Here is a 19296-nt window from a genome sequence, read left to right as displayed (position 1 = left end):
AGGAATTCAGTTTGTACTTTTTGACATTAAAGATGCAGCAAATGAAGCAACCACCTTCAGTCCATTTGAATTAGTTTTTGGGCGAGAAGTGAGAGGGCTGCTAAGGAGAAATTGCTAAGTTAAAATTCGGAGCCCACATTTGGACTATGTCAAACTTTAGGGAATGGTTGAATAGAGCAGGGGGTTTGGCTATACACCCTTTAAAAATATCACCGTATGCCATGAAATAGGAAGCAGACAAAATATCAGAAACTTGCAATTTTACTGTTAATGTTACTCCAGTGATAGGTGAACCTTTTAAAAGCAAGGTTTGGTGGACCTTGTTAAGTTGAAAGGAGACTGAGTGAGGTGAACTATCTTATAAGAACTCCAAACAGAGAAACCTCCTGAGTGTGTCATGTAAATATGCTCAAAGGGAAGGAAAGCAAAAGGAGAAATGTGTTACTGGTTACAACACAAAGTGAAGAACCAAGTTCAGAGGATTCCGAATTGGAGATTCCTCAAATTAAATTGGACAATGAGGAAGTTGTTAAAAAATGGGATAGATTATTGAGTCACCTTCCAGAGGAAAATCAAAATGACCTGAAAGAGTTATTGCCAATTCATGAAGAGATATGTGGAAGTAAGCTGGGAAGTACTAACCTAATTATGCATGATGTGGATATAGGAAATGCTGTTCCAGCTAAGCAACATCCTTCTAGGCTTAACCCTCAAGTTGGCATAGGTTCAAAAAGCTTAATGTGTTGCTGGAAAAGCGCAGCAGGTCAGGCAGCATCAAAGGAACAGGAGAATCGATGTTTCGGGCAGAAGGGCTTATGCCTGAAACGTCGATTCTCCTGCTCCTTTGATGCTGCCTGACCTACTGAGCTTTTCCAGCAACACATTTTTAAGCTCTGATCTCCAGCATCTGCAGTCCTCACTTTCTCCATAGGTTCAAAAAGAGATTGAATGCATGCTCCAAGATGACATCATTGAAGTGAGTTGTAGTGACTGGCCCTCACCCATAGTAATGTGCCAAAACCAGCTGGTACCTGATGATTCATGTGCAGACTGTCGCAAAGTCAGTGCAGTTGCAAAGTCTGATTCATGTCCAATTCCACATTTGGAAGACTGTATTGAAAATGTGAGACAAGCAACTTACATTTCTAAGTTGGACTTAGTCAAAGGCAGATACCTTTTATCCGAAAGAGAGAACATAATTTTAGCTTTTGTGATGCCAAATGGACTGTATCAATTTAAAGTCATGCTATTTGATATGAAAAATGTGTCAGCCACATTTCCTTTCTGGATTACCCAATTGTGTGATATATATCGATGACCTGGTGACTTTTCGTCTCATGGAAGGAACGTTTACAACATTTATCCAAGTTATTTGATTGACTTTCAGGAGGCAGGCTTAGGGATAAACCTGGCTAAGAGTCAATTTGCCAAAGCCCAAATCACATTCCTGGGCCATGTTATCAGACATGGACAAATGGCCCCACGAAATGTAAAGTCCATGGTTATTGGGGAGTTTCCTCTACCATTGACGAAGAGAGCAGTTCGATGATTCCTGGGATTGAGTGGGTTTTGTCAAAAATTCATGTCAAATTTTAGCAGTGTGGCTACTTCCGTCACTGAATTGTTGAAGAAAAGCAGCTTGTCATAAGGCATTTGACAGCCTGAAAGCTGTGTTAACCACTACCCCAGTATTAGCCATACCTAATTATGCAAAGCCATTCAAGGTGGCTATCGATGAGGGAGATGTGGGTGTCGGTACTATACTGTTACAAGACGACGACGAGAGGATAGAAAGACCTATTGGATATTTCTCTAGGAAGTCAAGCATTCATCATCAGAAATGTTCAACAGTTGAAAAGGAGACTTTGATCTTGGTGTTGGTGTTAACAACACCTCAACATATATGTTGCCAGTAATGTGTCTAAGACAATCATCTATACTAATTATTACCCATGAAGGTTTTTGGAGGAATTTAAGGTCACAAATTCCAGTGTATTTAGATGGAACTTATTACTGTAGCCATTGAATTTTAAAATTGTACACGTGGCAGGGTGAGAAAATGTGATCGCCAAAGCATTATCAGGACTTGGATAAAAATCTGAGGCGTTTGGTGGCAGAAATAAACAGCCTTAAATAGAATGTAGTAGTGCATGTTTACATGGTTATAGTCAATGTCATTTGCATGTATTTTAGTGTGCTAACTGAGTAAAAGTAAGGGGTTGTAAAATGAAGCCATCTCTCTGTATATTTTAAGGGGGAGGTATGACAATGCTGCTCCTTGAAAAAAAAATGGACAAAATAACCTTATAAAGGCAAAGGTGCTGATATGTCTGGAAGTGGCTATTTTAAACAATGGCAGGGGAGTGGCCAGTTCTCAATTTTGGTTTAGTTTTAGCAGGCAGAAATTGCTGGTAGCAGAGAAACTTTTACTGTGGAAAAAAGGTTCCATGCTTCAACAGATGTTTCTTGCCTGACTTTTTTTTTCTGTGCAATCTCTCCTGCTTTTAAGAACCTGAGTTTGAATTTACGGTTTGTCAAGGGGTGTGGGTATTGGAACAGCAATTCTGCAATTTAAGTTGCAATTTTGAGTTGGTTGGATTTTGGAACAGTGGGGTTATTCTAAATTCTGTTTTCTTTTGTTCGTGTTTCAACTGTGGTGTGTAAATAAATTCTGTTTTGCTTAAAGCCGAGTGATTGCACCAGCTACATCACTCCTGGAATTACATCTGCTTTTAAAATAAGTGAAGTTAGGGTCTGGGCTACTTCTGAAAGTGTTCTGAGGGGTGGGAGGGGGGGGTGGGGGGTCTGGCCTGGTCCATAACAAAGAGAATACCCAGAGAAGGATTCACAGATCACATGGAGCAAGTATGAATTTTCTTTGATCTGTATTTTAGAATTTCAACATTCAAACTTGTGCCGGCTGACGCGTATATTATGAAATGGAACACAGTCTTTATGAGCAGATGATTTCAAAGCCATTTTTCCTTTTCCCAGAATCTGTGAACTCGTTGGAGTGTATGATGAAGGGAATTTCAGCTTCAAAAATGCTTGGACGTATTTGGTTATAATTAACAACCTTTCTCAAATAGTAAGTCTTGTTATGCATCTATATGTTATATATGTATGGTCTGCATTCTTAGTTTGTAGCATTTGATTCAATATTTTGAGTTGATTTATCTCCTGTGTTGGTCTTAGACTGAACATGTGTATATTCCATTAAATGTAGCTGAATTCTCTCTCTACATTTTCCTATTAAACCTCAATTACCAATAATTACTTGCAAACATCATTTGAAGTTATCTACATATCCTTACACTTGAACTACGAAATAAAGTGTACTAGTATTTATTCCTTGGTAAAAAATGTTTTTGAACTTTGTATTGATAATACGTAAAACTGATCAAGTTTATTTGATTATCTTTTATAATCCTGTTTTATTTTAAATTTTGAAGAAAGCTTACCACCTTAATTCAGAAAACATCCATTGTTGTAGCAAACTGTAGTTCAAATTATGAATTAGATAACAAAAGAACTGCTTTTAAAATCAAAGAGGAAGCATTTATTTAGATGTGAACAGTATTTTGTGGACTCAGACGTATCCCCATTCAGTTCATTTTTTTCTCTTTATTATTATCACATTATAACTGAAAGTGGTTTATCTATTCTATCTTTTTGGATTCATTTTTACTTTGCAGTTTGCCATGTATTGCCTTGTGCTGTTTTATAAAGTGCTGCGAAATGAATTGAACCCAATTCAACCAGTGGGCAAGTTTCTTTGTGTGAAACTGGTTGTATTCGTATCTTTCTGGTAAGGTTTTTTTAAATTAAAAAAAAAAATCCTCATTTCAAATTACTGGCTAATCATTAAATATGTCTGTCATCAATATTGGGAACCAACTGAATTATTTTGTATTTTGCCAAATAGGAATACTACAATCCTGCAAATCAAGACGTTAACATTTTGGATACCTACTGCAGAATCTGTGTCTAGTTTGTTAGCTTATTAATCAGACAGCATACTGTGTTTTTAAAAAAAAAAATCTTTTTCAATTGCTTCATAGGCAAGCTGCTTTGATTGCTTTACTTGTGAAAGTGGGCATAATTTCTGAGAAACATACGTGGGACTGGGAAAGTGTGGAAGCTGTTGCTACTGGCCTGCAGGTAAATGTAACAATTTCACCTTTAAAGTAATATCTCTGGAACCTTGCATCCTTTAATTTATTCCTGATCTTCAAATTATGATTTCGGAGGTTTGCCTTCAAAATTGATGTGTGGTAGATACATAAACAGTCAAAAATATCCAAGAGGAATATCTCCAAGATGGAAACTGTTTGCGAATCACTGTTGCTGTCTTGGTAGGTATGTGGTATTTCAGCTGCTTGGACAATGGAGAAATATTCTACCATTTAATGATCAGACACACATTCCACATTCATTACAATTTTCCAGAGCTGGTTGCATTTATGGATTGTGCTGGGGGGGGGGGGGGGATCTAATAGTTGGAGGAAATGATTAGTTGACGGTCAGGAAATATAGAGTAGTGTTAGGAAGCTTATAGAGTCCTCAAAAGCATTGTAAAACCATAATGATACAGAAATCAGCCCATAAATTTTCTCTTTTCTCTGTAGAGCAATGCAGCCAGTTCCAGTCCCCCTTTTAGTCCTGAAAGATTGTTTCCTTTGAAATCTTTTGACATCATTCATTAACTCCTCTGGAATGAGTTGCCTATGTGAAGATCAATACACATACTACACTTCTTTAAAAGAAAACTCTTGCTCACATCCCCTTGCATCTCTTGCCTAAAACACTTACATTTGTTTCCCGTGTCCTTTTACTGTCAATTAATTGGAACAGTTTTTCTTTTATCATTATCTAAACTTGGCATAGATTTGTCCATTCCTGATGAAGGGCTTTTGCCCGAAACATCGACTCTCCTGCTCCTCGGATGCTGCCTGACCCGCTGCGCTTTTCCAGGACCACACTCCTGACTCTAATCTCCAGCATCTGCAGTCCTCACATTTGCCTATAATTTTGTGTACCATTAGATGACGTGAGATTTTTGGAAGAGCTTGGTAATTGGGTACAAAATCAGCTTAATAGCAGGAGACAGTGATGGTGGATGGTTATTTTTTGGACTGGAGGCCTGTGACCAGTGGTATTCCACCAGGATTAGTGCCAGGTCTACTTTTGGTTGTCATTTGTATACATGATTTAGATGAGAGTATAGAAGACGTGGTTAGTAAATTTGCAGATGGTGCTAAGATTGTAATTTTGGATAACCACCTTCAGTGCACACTATACTACCAAAGGGCTCTTTATCAGTTGGGTTAATGGGATGAAGTGTAGCAAATGAAGTTTACTTTTGGTTTCCAAAAATGCCTTGCATTTATCAAACAAGGACAGGACTTTACCCAAGACCCTACTTTTAATTGGTTGTGTTGTAGAACAGAGGGACCCAGGGATTCAGGTACATTATTCTTTTTGAAGTTTACATCTTATTATCTTAGGGTTTTCCTTGATCTATCTGCCAACGACTAAAGCTTTCAAATGGTACATCAGGAATAAAAGAATGACGAGAGTAGATTAGATTACGGTGTGGAAACAGGCCCTTCGGCCCAACAAGTCCACACCAACCCGCCGAAGCGCAACCCACCCAGACCCATTCCCTTACATTTACCCCTTCACCTAACACTACGGGCAATTTAGCATGGCCAATTCACCTATCCTGCACATTTTTGGATTGAGAGAGGAAACCGGAGCACCCGGAGGAAACCCACGCAGACACTGGGAGAATGTGCAAACTCCACGAAGAGTTGCCTGAGGCAGGAATTGAACTCTGGTCTCTGGCACTGTGAGGCTGCTTTGCTAACTGCTGTGCCACCATGCCGCCCATTTAAGGCCAATTAAGATTAGGGCCAATTAAGGATAGTAGTAGGAGGTTGTGTGTGGAGTCAGAGGACTGGGGAAGTGCTAAGTGAGTATTTTTAATCAGTATTCAACTGGAAATAGACAATGTTGTCGAGGAGAATACTGAGATACAGGTTACTAGACTAGACGGGATTGAAGCTCACAAGGAAGAGGTGTTAGCAATTCTGGAAGGTGTGAAACTAGGTAAATTCCCTGGGCCCAATGGGATTTATCCTGGGATTCTCTGGGAAGCCAGAGAGGAGATTACAGAGCCTTTGGCTTTGATCTTTATGTCGTCATTGCCTACAGGAATAGTGCCAGAAGAATGGTGGATAGAAAATATTATTCCCTTGTTCAAGAAGGGGAGTAGAGACAACCCTGGTAATTATAGACCAGTGAGCTTTACTTCGGTTGTGGGTAAAATGTTGGAAAAGGTTATAAGAGATAGGATTTATAATCCTCTTGAGAGGAATAAGTTGATTAGGGAATAGTCAACATGGTTTTTGAAGGGTAGGTTGTGCCTCACAAACAGTATTGAGAAGGTGACCAAACAGGTGGATGTGGTGTATTTGGATTTCAGTAAGGCATTTGATACGGTTCCCCATGATAGTTACTGCTCAAAATATGGAGGCATGAGATTGAGGGTAATTTAGCAATTTGGATCAGAAATTGGCGAGCTGAAAGAAGACAGAGGGTGGTGGTTGCTGGGAAATGTTCATCCTGGAGTTCAGTTACCAGTGGGGTACCACAGGGATCTGTTTTGGAGACACTACTGTTTGTCATTTTTATAAATGACCTAGATGAGGGTGTAGAAGGATGGGTTAGTAAATTTGTAGATGACACTAAGGTCGGTGGAGTTGTGGATAGTGCGGAAGGAGGTTGCAGGTTCCAGAGGGACCTAGATAAGTTGTAGAGTTGCGCTGAGAGGTGGCAAATGGAGTTTAATGTGGAAAAGTATGAGGTGATTCACTTTGGAAGGAGCAACAGGAATGCAGAATACTGGGCTAATGGTAAGATCTTGGTAGTGTAGATGAGCATAGAGATCGCGGTGTCCATGTACATAGATCCCTGAAAGTTGTCACCCAGGTTGAAAGGGTTGTTAATAAGGCATATGGTGTGTTAACTTTTATTGGTAGGGGGATTAAGTTCTGAACCATGCGATCGTGCTACAGCTGTACAAAACTCTGGTGCAGCCACACTTGGAGTATTGCGTACAGTTCTGGTCACCGCATTATCGGAAAGATGTGGAAGCTTTGCCTGGTATAGAGGGAAAGCCTTATGAAGAAAGGCTGAGGGACTAGAGGCTGTTTTTGTTAGAGAGAAGGTTGAGAGGTGACTTAATTGAGACATATAAGATAACCAGAGGGTTAGGGTGGATAGTGAGAGCCTTTTTTCCTCGGATAGTGATGGCTAGCACGAGGGGATATAGCTTTAAATTGAGGGGTGATAGGACAGATGTCAGAGGGAGTTTCTTTACTCAGAGAGTAGTAAGGGGCGTGGAACGGCCTGCCTGCAACAGTAGTAGACTCACCAACTTTATTTCATTTTCATCCATACGCCTATCCAATGACCATTTAAATGCCCTTAGTGCATCAGATTGGTGTGACAGGTTGGTGCAACATCGAGGGCCGAAGGGCCTGTATTGCGCTGTAATGTTATATGAAAGATAATACAGTTTGAAGTTTAGAAGAGTGAACTGAAGCGTAGAAGTTTCTGAGAGGACTTAAGGGAGAGAGCCTCTCAGCATCTACCCTATTAACTGAGGCAAAGACCCTCTTTCTAAATTCTCCAGTTAAGGGGTTTTGGCCAGTTAGAACCATGTGGAGAAATTTCTTCACTCTGACAATTGTAAGTCTTAAGAATTAACTCCCCTGAAAGACTATTAGATGTTCAGTCTCTGAGTATATTCATGATGAAGTTTCAACAAGCCCAAGCTGAACTTAAAATGGACAGACACAAGAAAAGGCTGCACATTCTCATGTTCTGAGTATGAGGACTAACTAGAATTAAGATTTGTCTCACCAAAAACATTTGTTTCATCAAATGCTTTTTGTGGTTTTTCTTTCTCCCCCAGGATTTTGTGATTTGTATTGAAATGTTTTTTGCTGCGATTGGTCATCATTATAGTTTTTCCTACAAGCCCTATGTCCAGGAAGCTGAAGAGGGCTCCTGCTTGGATTCTTTTTTTGCCATGTGGGATATCTCTGACATCAGAGCAGATATATCGGAGCAAGTACGGAATGTGGGTAAGGAAGTCATGTTTAAGTGAGACTGTTCTTATTTCACGTTTTTTAAAAAAAAAATCTATTTGTAAACCAAATTTCCATATCAGCTTTCGGGTCTGGGCTGTCTTCTATGAATTATTTTCATTTGCAACACAGGAGAACTTGTAGCCCATTGACTCCATGTTGGTTTGCTGTGGGACAATCCAGTCAGTCTCTGTCTTCTACTGTCTCCCCATAACTATTACTCATTGTTCCTTCCTTTGACTGTCATGGGCAGTGAGTTCCAGATCATTATCACATGCTGCAGAAAAGAAGCATTTTCCCACACATTCCCTTTGCCCAGAGCCTTTGTTTCTTCATCCCCTTATTCCCGTTAGCCCATGGTACATTTTGACTTTGTCCACTTGGTCCGAGCTTATCAATCTTGTACACTTCCATCAGATCTCCCCTCTGTTCCCGTTCCATCTAAAAGCTGCTTTGCCAAGCTAAAAGTAGCTAAAATCCTCCATCCTTGAAACTATTGTGGGTAAATTTCTTCCACATTGAAACTGGGGCCCGCACATTCTTCTTAAAGTGGACCATCAGATTTGGATGTCATACTCTCTAGTTGTGCCCTAACCCAGAATTTGTGAAGGTTCGCATTACTTCTTTCTCGTCTCTGCACCCAAATCCCGTATCCATAACCCCCAAGAATCTTTGGTTACGTTTTCAGTTTGTTCGGTCACATTAAAAGATTTGCTTGTTTAGTGACTGTTATCCAACAGTAGATGTGCTCCTGCTATTGGACATGATGGGCTTGTAGACACAGGCTGGTTGAGTGCAGTTAGCATGCTGTCTACTTTGCCTGGTCAAAAGGACACGCTGTTTGATATGGCCCACCAGTAGTTTAGTCATACAGCGTTCAGACTTAGGAATTTCAGAAGCAGTCTGATTCCATCACCTCCCCTTTTAGGCTGATGCAGCATCCTGGTGGTGAAGAAAATGAGACTTGTATTTACCAACAGTAAGTTTACCTGTTCAGAGCCAAAAGTAGAATTAAGGCGAAACATATATTCATGAGCTTGCACAATGTACAGCAACTAGTGATCAGCGTAGCCATAATTATGCAAAGTAGCTTTCATAGGCCATATCTCAGGTAATCTGGTGACTGGGGACCTAGCCATCTAGTTGTTATGGAAGCATTATCCTATCACTCTCTACCAAAACTCTGCATCTAGTATGTATCGTAGTCATAGAGATGTACCTCACAGTAACAGACTGTTCAGTCCAACTCGTCCATGCAAACCAGATATCCTAACCCAATCCCATTTGCCAGCAGTTAGCCCATATCCCTCCAAACCCTTCCTATTCATATACCCATCCATGTCTTTTAAATGCTGTAATTATGTCAGCCTCCACCACTTCATCTGACAGCTCATTCCATACACGTACCACCCTCTGCGTGAAAAAGTTGCCCCTTAAGTCCCATTTATTTCTTTCCCCTCTCACCCTAAACCTATGCCATCTAGTTCTGGACTCCCCCACCCCAGGGAAAATACCGTCTATTTACCCTATCCATGCCCCTCATGATTTTATGAACCTCTATAAAGTCCCCTCAGCCTCTGACGCTCCAGGGAAAACAACCCCAGCCTATTCAGCCTCTCCTTAAAGCTCATTTCCTCCAACCCTGGCCATATCCTTGTAAATCTTTTCTGAACCCTTTCAAGTTTCACAACATCTTTCCGATAGGAAGGAGACCAGAATTGCACACAATATTCCAACAGGGGCCTAACCAATGTCCTGTACAGCCGCAACATGACCTCCCAACTCCTGTACTCAATACTCTGACCAATAAAGGAAAGCATACCAAACGCTGCCTTCACTATCCTATCTACCTGCAACTCCACTTTCAAGGAGCTATGAACCTGCACTCCAAGGTCTCTTTGTTCAGTAACACTCCCTAAGACCGTACCATTAAGTATAGAAGTCCTGCTCTGATTTGCTTTTCTGAAATGCAGCACCTCCCATTTATTGAAATTAGACTCCATCTGCCACTTCTGATCAAGATCCCATTATACTCTGAGGTTACCTTCTTCACTGTCCACTATACCTCCAAGGTTAGTGCCATCTGCAAACTTACTAACTAAACCTTCTATGTTCATATCATTTGATTCTCAATTTTCCACTATTTGGGGGTTTATAATACAATCCCAATAAGGTGATCATCGCTTTCTTATTTCTCAGTTTCCCCCAAATAACATCCCTGGATGTATTCCCAGGAATATCCTCCCTAAGTACTATTGTAATGCTATCCCTTTTCAAAGATGCCACTCCCCCTCCTGTCTTGACAACCTTCGTCCTTCCTATAGCATTTGTATCCTGGAACATTAAGCTGCCAGAAAATTTGTAGCTCAGGTTGAGGTACTGGATGTAGGTTTGCTTGCTGAGCTGGAAGGTTTGTTTTCAGACGTTTTGTCACCGTACTAGGTAATATCAGTGAGCCTCTGGTGAAGCACTGGTGTTATGTCCCACTTCCTATATATGTGATTAGATTTCTGTAGGAAACCTCCCTAAACACAAATAGAAAGAAGGATGTAACACCCCTGCTTCACCAGAGGCTCACTGATGTTACCTAGTATGGTGACGAAACATCTGGAAACAAACCTTCCAGCTCAGCAGTAAACCTACATCCATTAAGCTGCCAGTTCTGCCCATCCCTGAACCATGTCTCTGTAATTGCTATGGTTATCCCAGTCCCATGTTCCTAACCATGCCCTGAGTTCATCTGCCTTCCCTGTTTGGCCTCTTGCATTGAAGTAAATGCAGTTTAATTTATCAGTCCCACCTTGTTCTCTGCTTCTGTTCCTGCCTGCCCTGTTTGTTTGACTCGCTCCTTTTTCCAGCTGTACCAGTCTGAATGATCTCTTTCCTCACTATCTCCCTGTCTCCCCGCCCCCCCACCTTACTAGTTTAAATCCTCCTGAGTAGCTCTAGTAAATTTCCCTGCCAGTATATTAGTCCCCTTCCAATTTAGGTGCAATCTGTCCTCCTTGTACAGGTTACTTCTACTCCAGAAGAGATTCCAATGATCCAAAAATGTGAATCCTTCTCCCCTGCACCAGCTCCTCAGCCACACATCCATCTGCGTTATCCTCCTATTCCTGCCCTCACTAGCTCGTAGCACTGGGAGTAATCCATATATTACTACCCTTGAGGACCTCCTTTTTAAATTCCTGCCTAACTCTCTGTAATCTCCCTTCAGAATCTCAATCCTTCTCCCTTCCAACGTCGTTGGTTCCAATGTGGACAATGACCTCCTGCTGGCCCTTCTCCCTCGTGAGAACATTCTGCACCCTCTCTGAGACATCCTTGATCCTGGCACCAGGGAAACAACACACCATTCTGCATTTTCTCTGCTGGCCACAGAAATGTCTGTCTGTACCTCTGACTACAGAATCCCCCAACACAATTGATCTCTTGGAAGCCGACGTACCCCTCGTTGCATTAGAGCCAGCCTCAATGTAGCTGTTCGTGCTATATTCCCCTGAGAATCCATCACCCCCTACGTTTTCCAAAACAGCATTCTTATTCCTACAATTTTGTATGCTAGAAAACTCACCTCCAGGACAGCCTTTGCATTTTTCAGGACATTTACTAAATATTCCAGACTGCATTAAGAATGATAATGGAAATCAATTGAAGATTGCTTTATTATTAAGTTGAGCTCAAAGTGTGATGCACTTGCTTATGCTAGAAACTACAACATATATTAACAGACAAGATCGTATCTAATGTAGGCAAAAAGAACCTGTACATACATTGCAACTCCTGCAGTACGAAAGGGATCATGGAGATTATCAATCTCTGCATTCCCATGGCAATGCCCTGACCAATCAGAGTCAACCTGCCTGCTCTGAGAGTGATGATTGACAATTAACTGCCCCTAGTGCGTCCCCATGCCAACGGTGGCCCAAGCAATCAGCACCCCGTCTTTTTATGCCGTGTAAATTTGTCCTTTTTCACATTTGGTTTCTTGCTTCCTTGTCCTACTGAGCACAAGAATATAATATTAATTTTGTATTAAAAGCAGTCATTGCTAAAAAAGGAGAGAAATTCACATCTTAATGAGCAAAGATACATACTATATATAATTTATGAGTTATTCTTAAATACAAAAAACCTCAAGGGGTATGATTTAATATATATGATCCCATACATGGTTGTGATTTCCTGAACAGCTGCTTTACGTTGTTCTGCGTTGTGTTCTGATTTGCAAACGGACTGGAGAACAGTACCTGTTCACAACCCAGAGTTACCTGTCCGGTGAAATGGCTACAGGAGCTACAACATTCCTTGACTTTATATTGCACCCTTGTCTTAAGTAACAAAGTCAGTGAAATGAAAACTAAACTTGACCACCAAGACTTGCACCACTACCTTCCATTTCCCAGGCCCCTCTGCTCCTGCCTACCTTTTGAAGTATACCCTTTATATTGCCTTTTCTTGTTCCTCCAACCAAAATGAGTCACTTCGCGAGTTTAAAAATTCAGCTGCAGCATATTCTGTCAATTTCACCATCCTGTATGTTTCCTAAAATCTATCACTTGCATTTATAGTTTGCCATACTTAAAGTTGGACTCAACGTAACATTTTGAAATTGTGCTGCACATCCAATTCTAGATCATGAACATCTTTTTAGAAATTGATCATGGTATGAATTCTGAGAGAGCATTCTGGGGTGAGGACTTCCCTGAAGGCTGAGAAACAGCAGGTCACCGGGGTTTGTTTCCATGCTGCTGCTACATCACCACTTTTCCCACTTTTGCTATATTGTGTTTTGTCTGTCATGTGACACCTTGATCAGTTAACTTTCTGAAGTCAACTGCATTGCACTCCACAACTGTTAATTCACCAAAAAATTATTTAAACGTATTTCCTCTTGTTTCGTAATACCCGAGGTAAAATACTGTTGTTAATGATTCTGAATAGGAGATCTATTTGACTCCAAGTGTTCTCTTTATATCTCTCCACTGGTGTCAGACAGCCTTAGTTACCCTTGCGCTTGAATTTTTTAAAAATCAGATTCCCAGCAGTTTCTTCCTGCCTGACTGCTGTACCATTTACAACCATAAGGTGGCCTCCTCTGTCTCAATAGTAATTTTTAAAAAATGGCTTTTAACTGATTTTAAAAATAAGCAATTTTTCTTTCCAGCCACAAAAGACAAAGGTAATTTTCTTTCTGTTAAGCGCTGTTGGTCTCCAATGGACAGTTTATATTTGGGGTAAATTGATTGTGAAGTTTTAATTATTACCAAATCTAAGACTGATGAACCCCAATCCAAAATCAGCAGTTTGAGTTAGAACATAGAACAGTGCAGGACAGTACTATTCAGCCCTTCAGCGCTCTATGTTGTGCCGTCCTTTGATCTTAGAGTAAGATCAAACTAACCTACATACCCTTCACTTGGATGATAGCAACAAGTTGCTTAAATGCCCCTAATGTCTCTGATACTACACAGAGTGGTGGGTGGGTGGAATGCACTGCCAGCGGTGGTAGTAAAGAACCTACCTTTCACATCTCCCCTAAATTCGGGGATCATCTTAAAATTATGGCCTCCTGTGAAAGCTGTTTCCGCCCTGAGAAATAGTCTCTGGCTATCCACTCTATCGATTCCTCTCAACATCTTGTACACCTCTATCAAGTCACTCCTCATTGGATGAAAGAAGGGAATGGGCGGCACGGTGGCACAGTGGTTAGCACTGCTGCCTCACAGCACCAGAGACCCGGGTTCAATTCCCGCCTCAGGTGACTAACTGTGTGGAGTTTGCACGTTCTCCCCGTGTCTGTGTGGGTTTCCTCCGGGTGCTCCGGTTTCCTCCCACAGTCCAAATATGTGCAGGTCAGGTGAATTGGCCATGCTAAATTGCCCGTAGTGTTAGGTAAGGGGTAAATGTAGGGGTATGGGTGGGTTGCGCTTCGGCGGGGCGGTGTGGACTTGTTGGGCCGAAGGGCCTGTTTCCACACTGTAAGCAATCTAATCTAATCTAATCTAATCTAAAAAAGCCCTAGCTCACTCAAACTTTCTTCCTACAAAATGCCCTCCAGACCAGGCAGCATCCTGGTAAATCTCCTCTGCATCCTCTCCAGGGCTTCCATATCTTTCCAGAACTGAATACAATATTCCATGTGTGGCCTAACCAGGGTTTTATAGAGCTGCAGCATAACCTCACGGCTCTTAAACTCAATCCCCCTCCGAATGAAAGCCAACACACCATATGGCTTCTTAACCACCCTATTCACTTGGATGGAAAAGCGCAGCAGGTCAGGCAGCATCAAAGGAGCAGGAGAATCGATGTTTTGGGCATTAGCCCTTCACGAATCCTGAAGAAGGGCTTATGCCCGAAACGTCGATTCTCCTGCTCCTTTGATGCTGCCTGACCTGCTGCGCTTTTCCAGCAACACATTTTTAAGCTCTGTTCTCCAGCATCTGCAGTCCTCACTTGCTCCTATTCACTTGGAGTCCATGTCCACAGATCCCACAAAGTTGCCATCCAAGATCCCTCTGTTCCTCCACACTGCCAAGAATCCTGCCTTTAACCCTGTATTCTGCATTTCAATTCGACCTTCCAAAATGAATCACTTCACACTTTTCCAGGTTGAACTCCATCTGACACTTATCAGCCCAGCTCTGCATCCTGTCAATGTCCCATTGCAACCTACAATAGCCTTCCGCACAAACTCCACCAAACTTTGTGATTTTTATAAATGAGTTGATGAAGAAGTGCAAGTGTGGGTTAGTAAGGTTGTTGATGACACAAAGAGCAGAGCTCCCAGAACAGATCCCTGCAGACCACTGAGCTCCAGGCTGAATACTTTACATCCACTACCACCCTGTTTTCAATAAGCCAGCCAATTCAGTATCCAGAGAGCCAAATTTCCCTGTATCCCATGCATCCTTATTTTCTGAATGAGCCTACCATTGGGGGACCTTTATCAAACGCATTGAAGAAGGTAGAGTAGTGGGTGTGGTGTATATGATTTTTAGCAATGTGTTTTGTCACATCCTCAAAGAATTCAATAAGGTTTGTGAGGCATGACCTGCCCCTCACAAAACCATACTGACTATCTCTAATCAAATTATACTTTACCCACCACCCATATATGATTATTTGGAAATTATTGGAGAGGATTCTGAAAGACAGGATTTAAGACTGACTGGTCTGTAAATACCCGGATTATCCCTATTTCCTTTCTTGAACAAGGGAGTAACATTTGCCATCCTCTAATCATCTGGTCCTACTCCAGTGGACAGTGAGGATGCAAAGATCATCACCAAAGGAGCAGCAATTTCTTCCCTCGTTTCCCATATTAACCTTCGGTCCCCAGGGCCAGACGGGATATACCCATCTATCCTCACATTTTTCAAACTTCCAGCACATCCTCCTCCTCCTCCTCCTCCTCAACATTGACCTGTTGGAGCATATCAGCCTGTTTCACGCTGAACTCCCAAATGACAAGGTCCCTCTCACGAATGAATACTGAAGCAAAGTTGATATCATCTCCGCTGTTTTCCAGTTTTGTAGAAGGTAGTTCCGACATATTTTATTCCTTGTGTGGAGCTAACGTGTTCCTAGCTGTTGGATCAAAATCTGTCCAGCACAGAATAAATCTTGTCCTTTGATTGGAGGATGCTAGACCATGTGGTAATACCTAATCTTCAAATGCTGCACAGCTGCACTGATGGGTTCAGTTGTCTCCTTGAGTCAGGACCCAACTTGACTCCAAATGAGACTCTGTCCAGGTGATTTTGCACAGATACATTTGCCAGTATTTGCAGAGTAAATCTATTGTTCTGTTGTACAAGGTATTCAGAATACTGTTACCTGTCAGAGCTCCTGAGGAAACTGTTCAAGTCTGCATTGCCTTGAATTTTATGATTTAGAACACAGAGATTGTTCTTTTCCTGTTTCCTCAAGTATTTCTTGCTTCTAGGTAAGATTTCTGGAGGGAGGCATCTAATGAAGCAGAATGCTCTTCTATGTCGCACAGGTTTAAGTCAATAAGAGGATTCCAAGTTGGAATCTGTGCAGCTGACTGAATCTGGTGAATGGTGTGTAAATGCAGTGGCTGCTACTTCATCGAGATGTTAATTTTATGGGTGTGGCTTGCAGTATTAAGTTGACTTTAAAATGAATAATGTTCTATTTCTAAATTGAAGGGAGGACAGTTTTGGGTCGACCAAGGAAAACGAATGTTGGTGTAGAAGAAGAGCACAATGAGCACACCAGCCTTCTGTCTTCAGCAAGCCAGGACCTGAACTCTGATACTCCATCCCTCCCACCTTCTCCACTGGGACATTACCAAGGATTTGGACAAACACATGCAGTTCTTGCATCTCATCCCACATCTGTTCCAGAACCAAATGACTCTCTTGATAATTTAGCCAAAGCGAAAGAAATTGAAGACTCCTTAAATCCGGTGCCTAACAATTCAGCATGAAGCTGATCAGGATGTATATTGGTACTTCAACTATTCACCTCCTACATTCCTTTGAGGTCATTGTTCTGTTGGTACCATAGATAATTATACAGAATAGTACGGATGATCTCTATGGGAGACTTAAAGTTTAGAAATCTAATACTATTAAGAAAGCTGACGAGGAATGAGGAGTGTACTGACTAAATAGATGCACAAAATTCTGAAATTCATAAAACAATTTAAAGTATAACAATCTGCCACTGATGTCAAAATATTGGTTAGAACATTAGAGCATCAACATGCAGAAGTCTCCAATTACTAGTTAACGAGCATTGTTAAATCTGAAATGAATTTTAATAGTCCTGTGTTATTGCAGCAACCACTATTTTTTAAAAGTTTCTTGGGTTGTGGGCATCACCGGTTAGCTAGTATCTATTACCCATCCCTATTGCTGTTGAATGTGGTGGTGAACTACCTTCTTGAATTGCTCAAATGAAATAAAAGTCACTCAAATGAGACAGCAGCTCGTGGTCCTCTGAGACTAGAGGGAGATGACTGGTGTGATTATTGAGGAGCATTATACCTGAGGTGAGGGCCAAGGTTGAGGAGGTAGGGCCTTGGTGACGTTCACTGGTGTAGAAATCAAATCTATGCTGTTGCCATCGGGCTGTGTCACAAACCAGTTGTCCAGTCAACTGAGCAATAGTTTAGTCTACACTACATGCTGCTAAGAAGGGATTTCCAGGATTTTGACCCTGTGACAGTGAAGTAACAGCGTTATGTTTCCAAGTCCTGGATAGTGCTTGTTCTGGACACTATGCAACTGTTCCACTGGATGTTCGAGATGGAGATGTTGGAAGGTGTTGTTTGTCATAAATACCATTCATTTGTATTCAACCTTAAATTGCTTGAGCATTTTAACCCCTTTTTGATACAACACTCATTTGTTAAAACTGCCTAAGCAATTGTCTGTCCTTCCTACTTATCACCTTATCGGTTTAATTTTATTACTGTTTGCAAGTGATAAGACTCCTGCACAAATAATGCTTGGTAGAAAATTGAAGTGAACACAATTAAAGCAAAACCAAAATTTGAACCAAAGTAGGAATTGCTAGAGAAACTTCAGTCACTCGACTTGAAACAGTAACTCTCCTTTCTCTTCTCGTGCTGCCAGACCTGCTGAGTTTCTCCAACAATTTCTGTTTTTGCTAAGGAATAATAAGTGTCAGGAATATTCGACACTAGGTTATTAGGATGGAGCATGGCAACTGGGGTCAGTAAAGATCAGTTTTATTTGATTTTTAAAAAAATACTTCATTTTTCCTGTACCAGCTGGTTACTTTTACCTATGTTTTACTGTAATTCAACCTGAATTTTACAACATAAACTTGTACTGGCTAATCTGGAAATACAGGGTACCAGTGTGGGTGGGGTGGTGGGATCCCATTACTGTACATTTAAAACAGGCAGGACATTTTTAAAAAAAAATTGAGTTTCTTAGGTGACTTATCCACAAGATTTCAAATTTTAGTATGACAGGCTTGAGTAAGCTCCAGACACATTACACAACTGCAATGCCAGGAGTTACAAATAATCTGATGTAAAGTAGAAATACTTAGCTATATGCTGATGTGTTACAGGAGAAGTTTTTGATTTCATAGTGGACCACTTTGGCATATAATTGCTGTATTTTGAGGGGCTTTTGGGAGTTGTGCATCATGCTTAAAGATTGATGATCCATTTGCATCTGCCAAGATCAATTTATAACCAGTGTCAGCTGGATGTGAGCAATCTCGGTAACTCGATATCCAACCAGTGTTTCTCTTTTCTCAAAAGGTTAAACACAGACATCAAACCTGATTTCTGGAAAGAAGAGTCATTGGAGTTTTAGAATTAGTCTTAAAGTACTCTGCTACTGGGATGCTAAAGAAAGAGAAGTTGTATTTAATGCAGAACCAGAGAATTTATAATCCACATTTTAGGAAAGGGGGTGTGATGATCTTACCAGTGATGCATACATCCCTTTTATGAATTAAGAAAATTCCTACTGATAGCCTTTTACCTGAGTGTGCACTGTGCTGTAAAGCTCTGCCGATCAATCCTAAGAGCACAAGCTTGGCGTACAGTTCACTCTAGGACTGAGAAAGTACTGCAGTGTCAGATGTACGGTCAGTTAAGATGCTAAGTCCAAATCCAAGCTGTCCTTTTGGATGATGTAAAAGTTCCCATGACAGTTGCCACAAAAGCCATTTGTCAAATATTGAGTATGAAAAGATCACTTTTAAAAGTGATTTGTTTGAAAAATTGTACAAGAAAACAAAACCTTTATTGCATTTTAGTCCAAAGTGTATTTTCTACAAGACCTGACTCTAAACAATAATTACAGCAGTGTGTAGCAGATCCCACTTCACGGGCATTTCAAATTATCGACTGCCATTATATGTCAAAACATGCAATTTTGTGACTAACAGCAGGAAATGGATGCAAGCTGCATCAATCAAATTACTGAAAACAAACTGATGGCTCCTGCATCTTTCAAGTTAAAATGGGTTGTCTGTACTCATGCTTTTTGTTTGAGACAAAGTTAACTTGTCACTTGTACATTTATGAAAACTCCTTTTGGACTGTTCCCTATCCAAAATTAATACCATTTTGATACATCTGAGCCATCTAAGCATCAAAAATTTAATCAGGAGTGTTATAATG

The 19296-nt window shown here is 40.9% G+C and overlaps 1 protein-coding gene across 2 annotated transcripts in view; it reads left to right on the top strand.

Moving 5' to 3' along the window:
- The window catches only part of tmem184c (transmembrane protein 184C), a 45762-nt gene extending 28656 nt beyond the window's left edge, over nt 1–17106 (top strand). For both annotated transcript variants that reach the window (XM_072568394.1, XM_072568309.1), the window contains exons 6-10: nt 2995–3088; nt 3696–3808; nt 4062–4161; nt 7982–8153; nt 16331–17106. In XM_072568394.1, the coding sequence (XP_072424495.1) occupies nt 2995–3088; nt 3696–3808; nt 4062–4161; nt 7982–8153; nt 16331–16611 (760 nt within the window). In that variant the 3' untranslated portion in view covers nt 16612–17106. The remainder of the gene's footprint in view (nt 1–2994; nt 3089–3695; nt 3809–4061; nt 4162–7981; nt 8154–16330) is intronic.
- The last annotated feature ends 2190 nt before the right edge of the window (nt 17107–19296 follow it).

The sequence above is a fragment of the Chiloscyllium punctatum genome, chromosome 1 (assembly GCF_047496795.1).
Source record: "Chiloscyllium punctatum isolate Juve2018m chromosome 1, sChiPun1.3, whole genome shotgun sequence".
NCBI lineage: Eukaryota > Metazoa > Chordata > Chondrichthyes > Orectolobiformes > Hemiscylliidae > Chiloscyllium > Chiloscyllium punctatum.
This window is presented reverse-complemented; position numbering and strand designations above follow the sequence as displayed.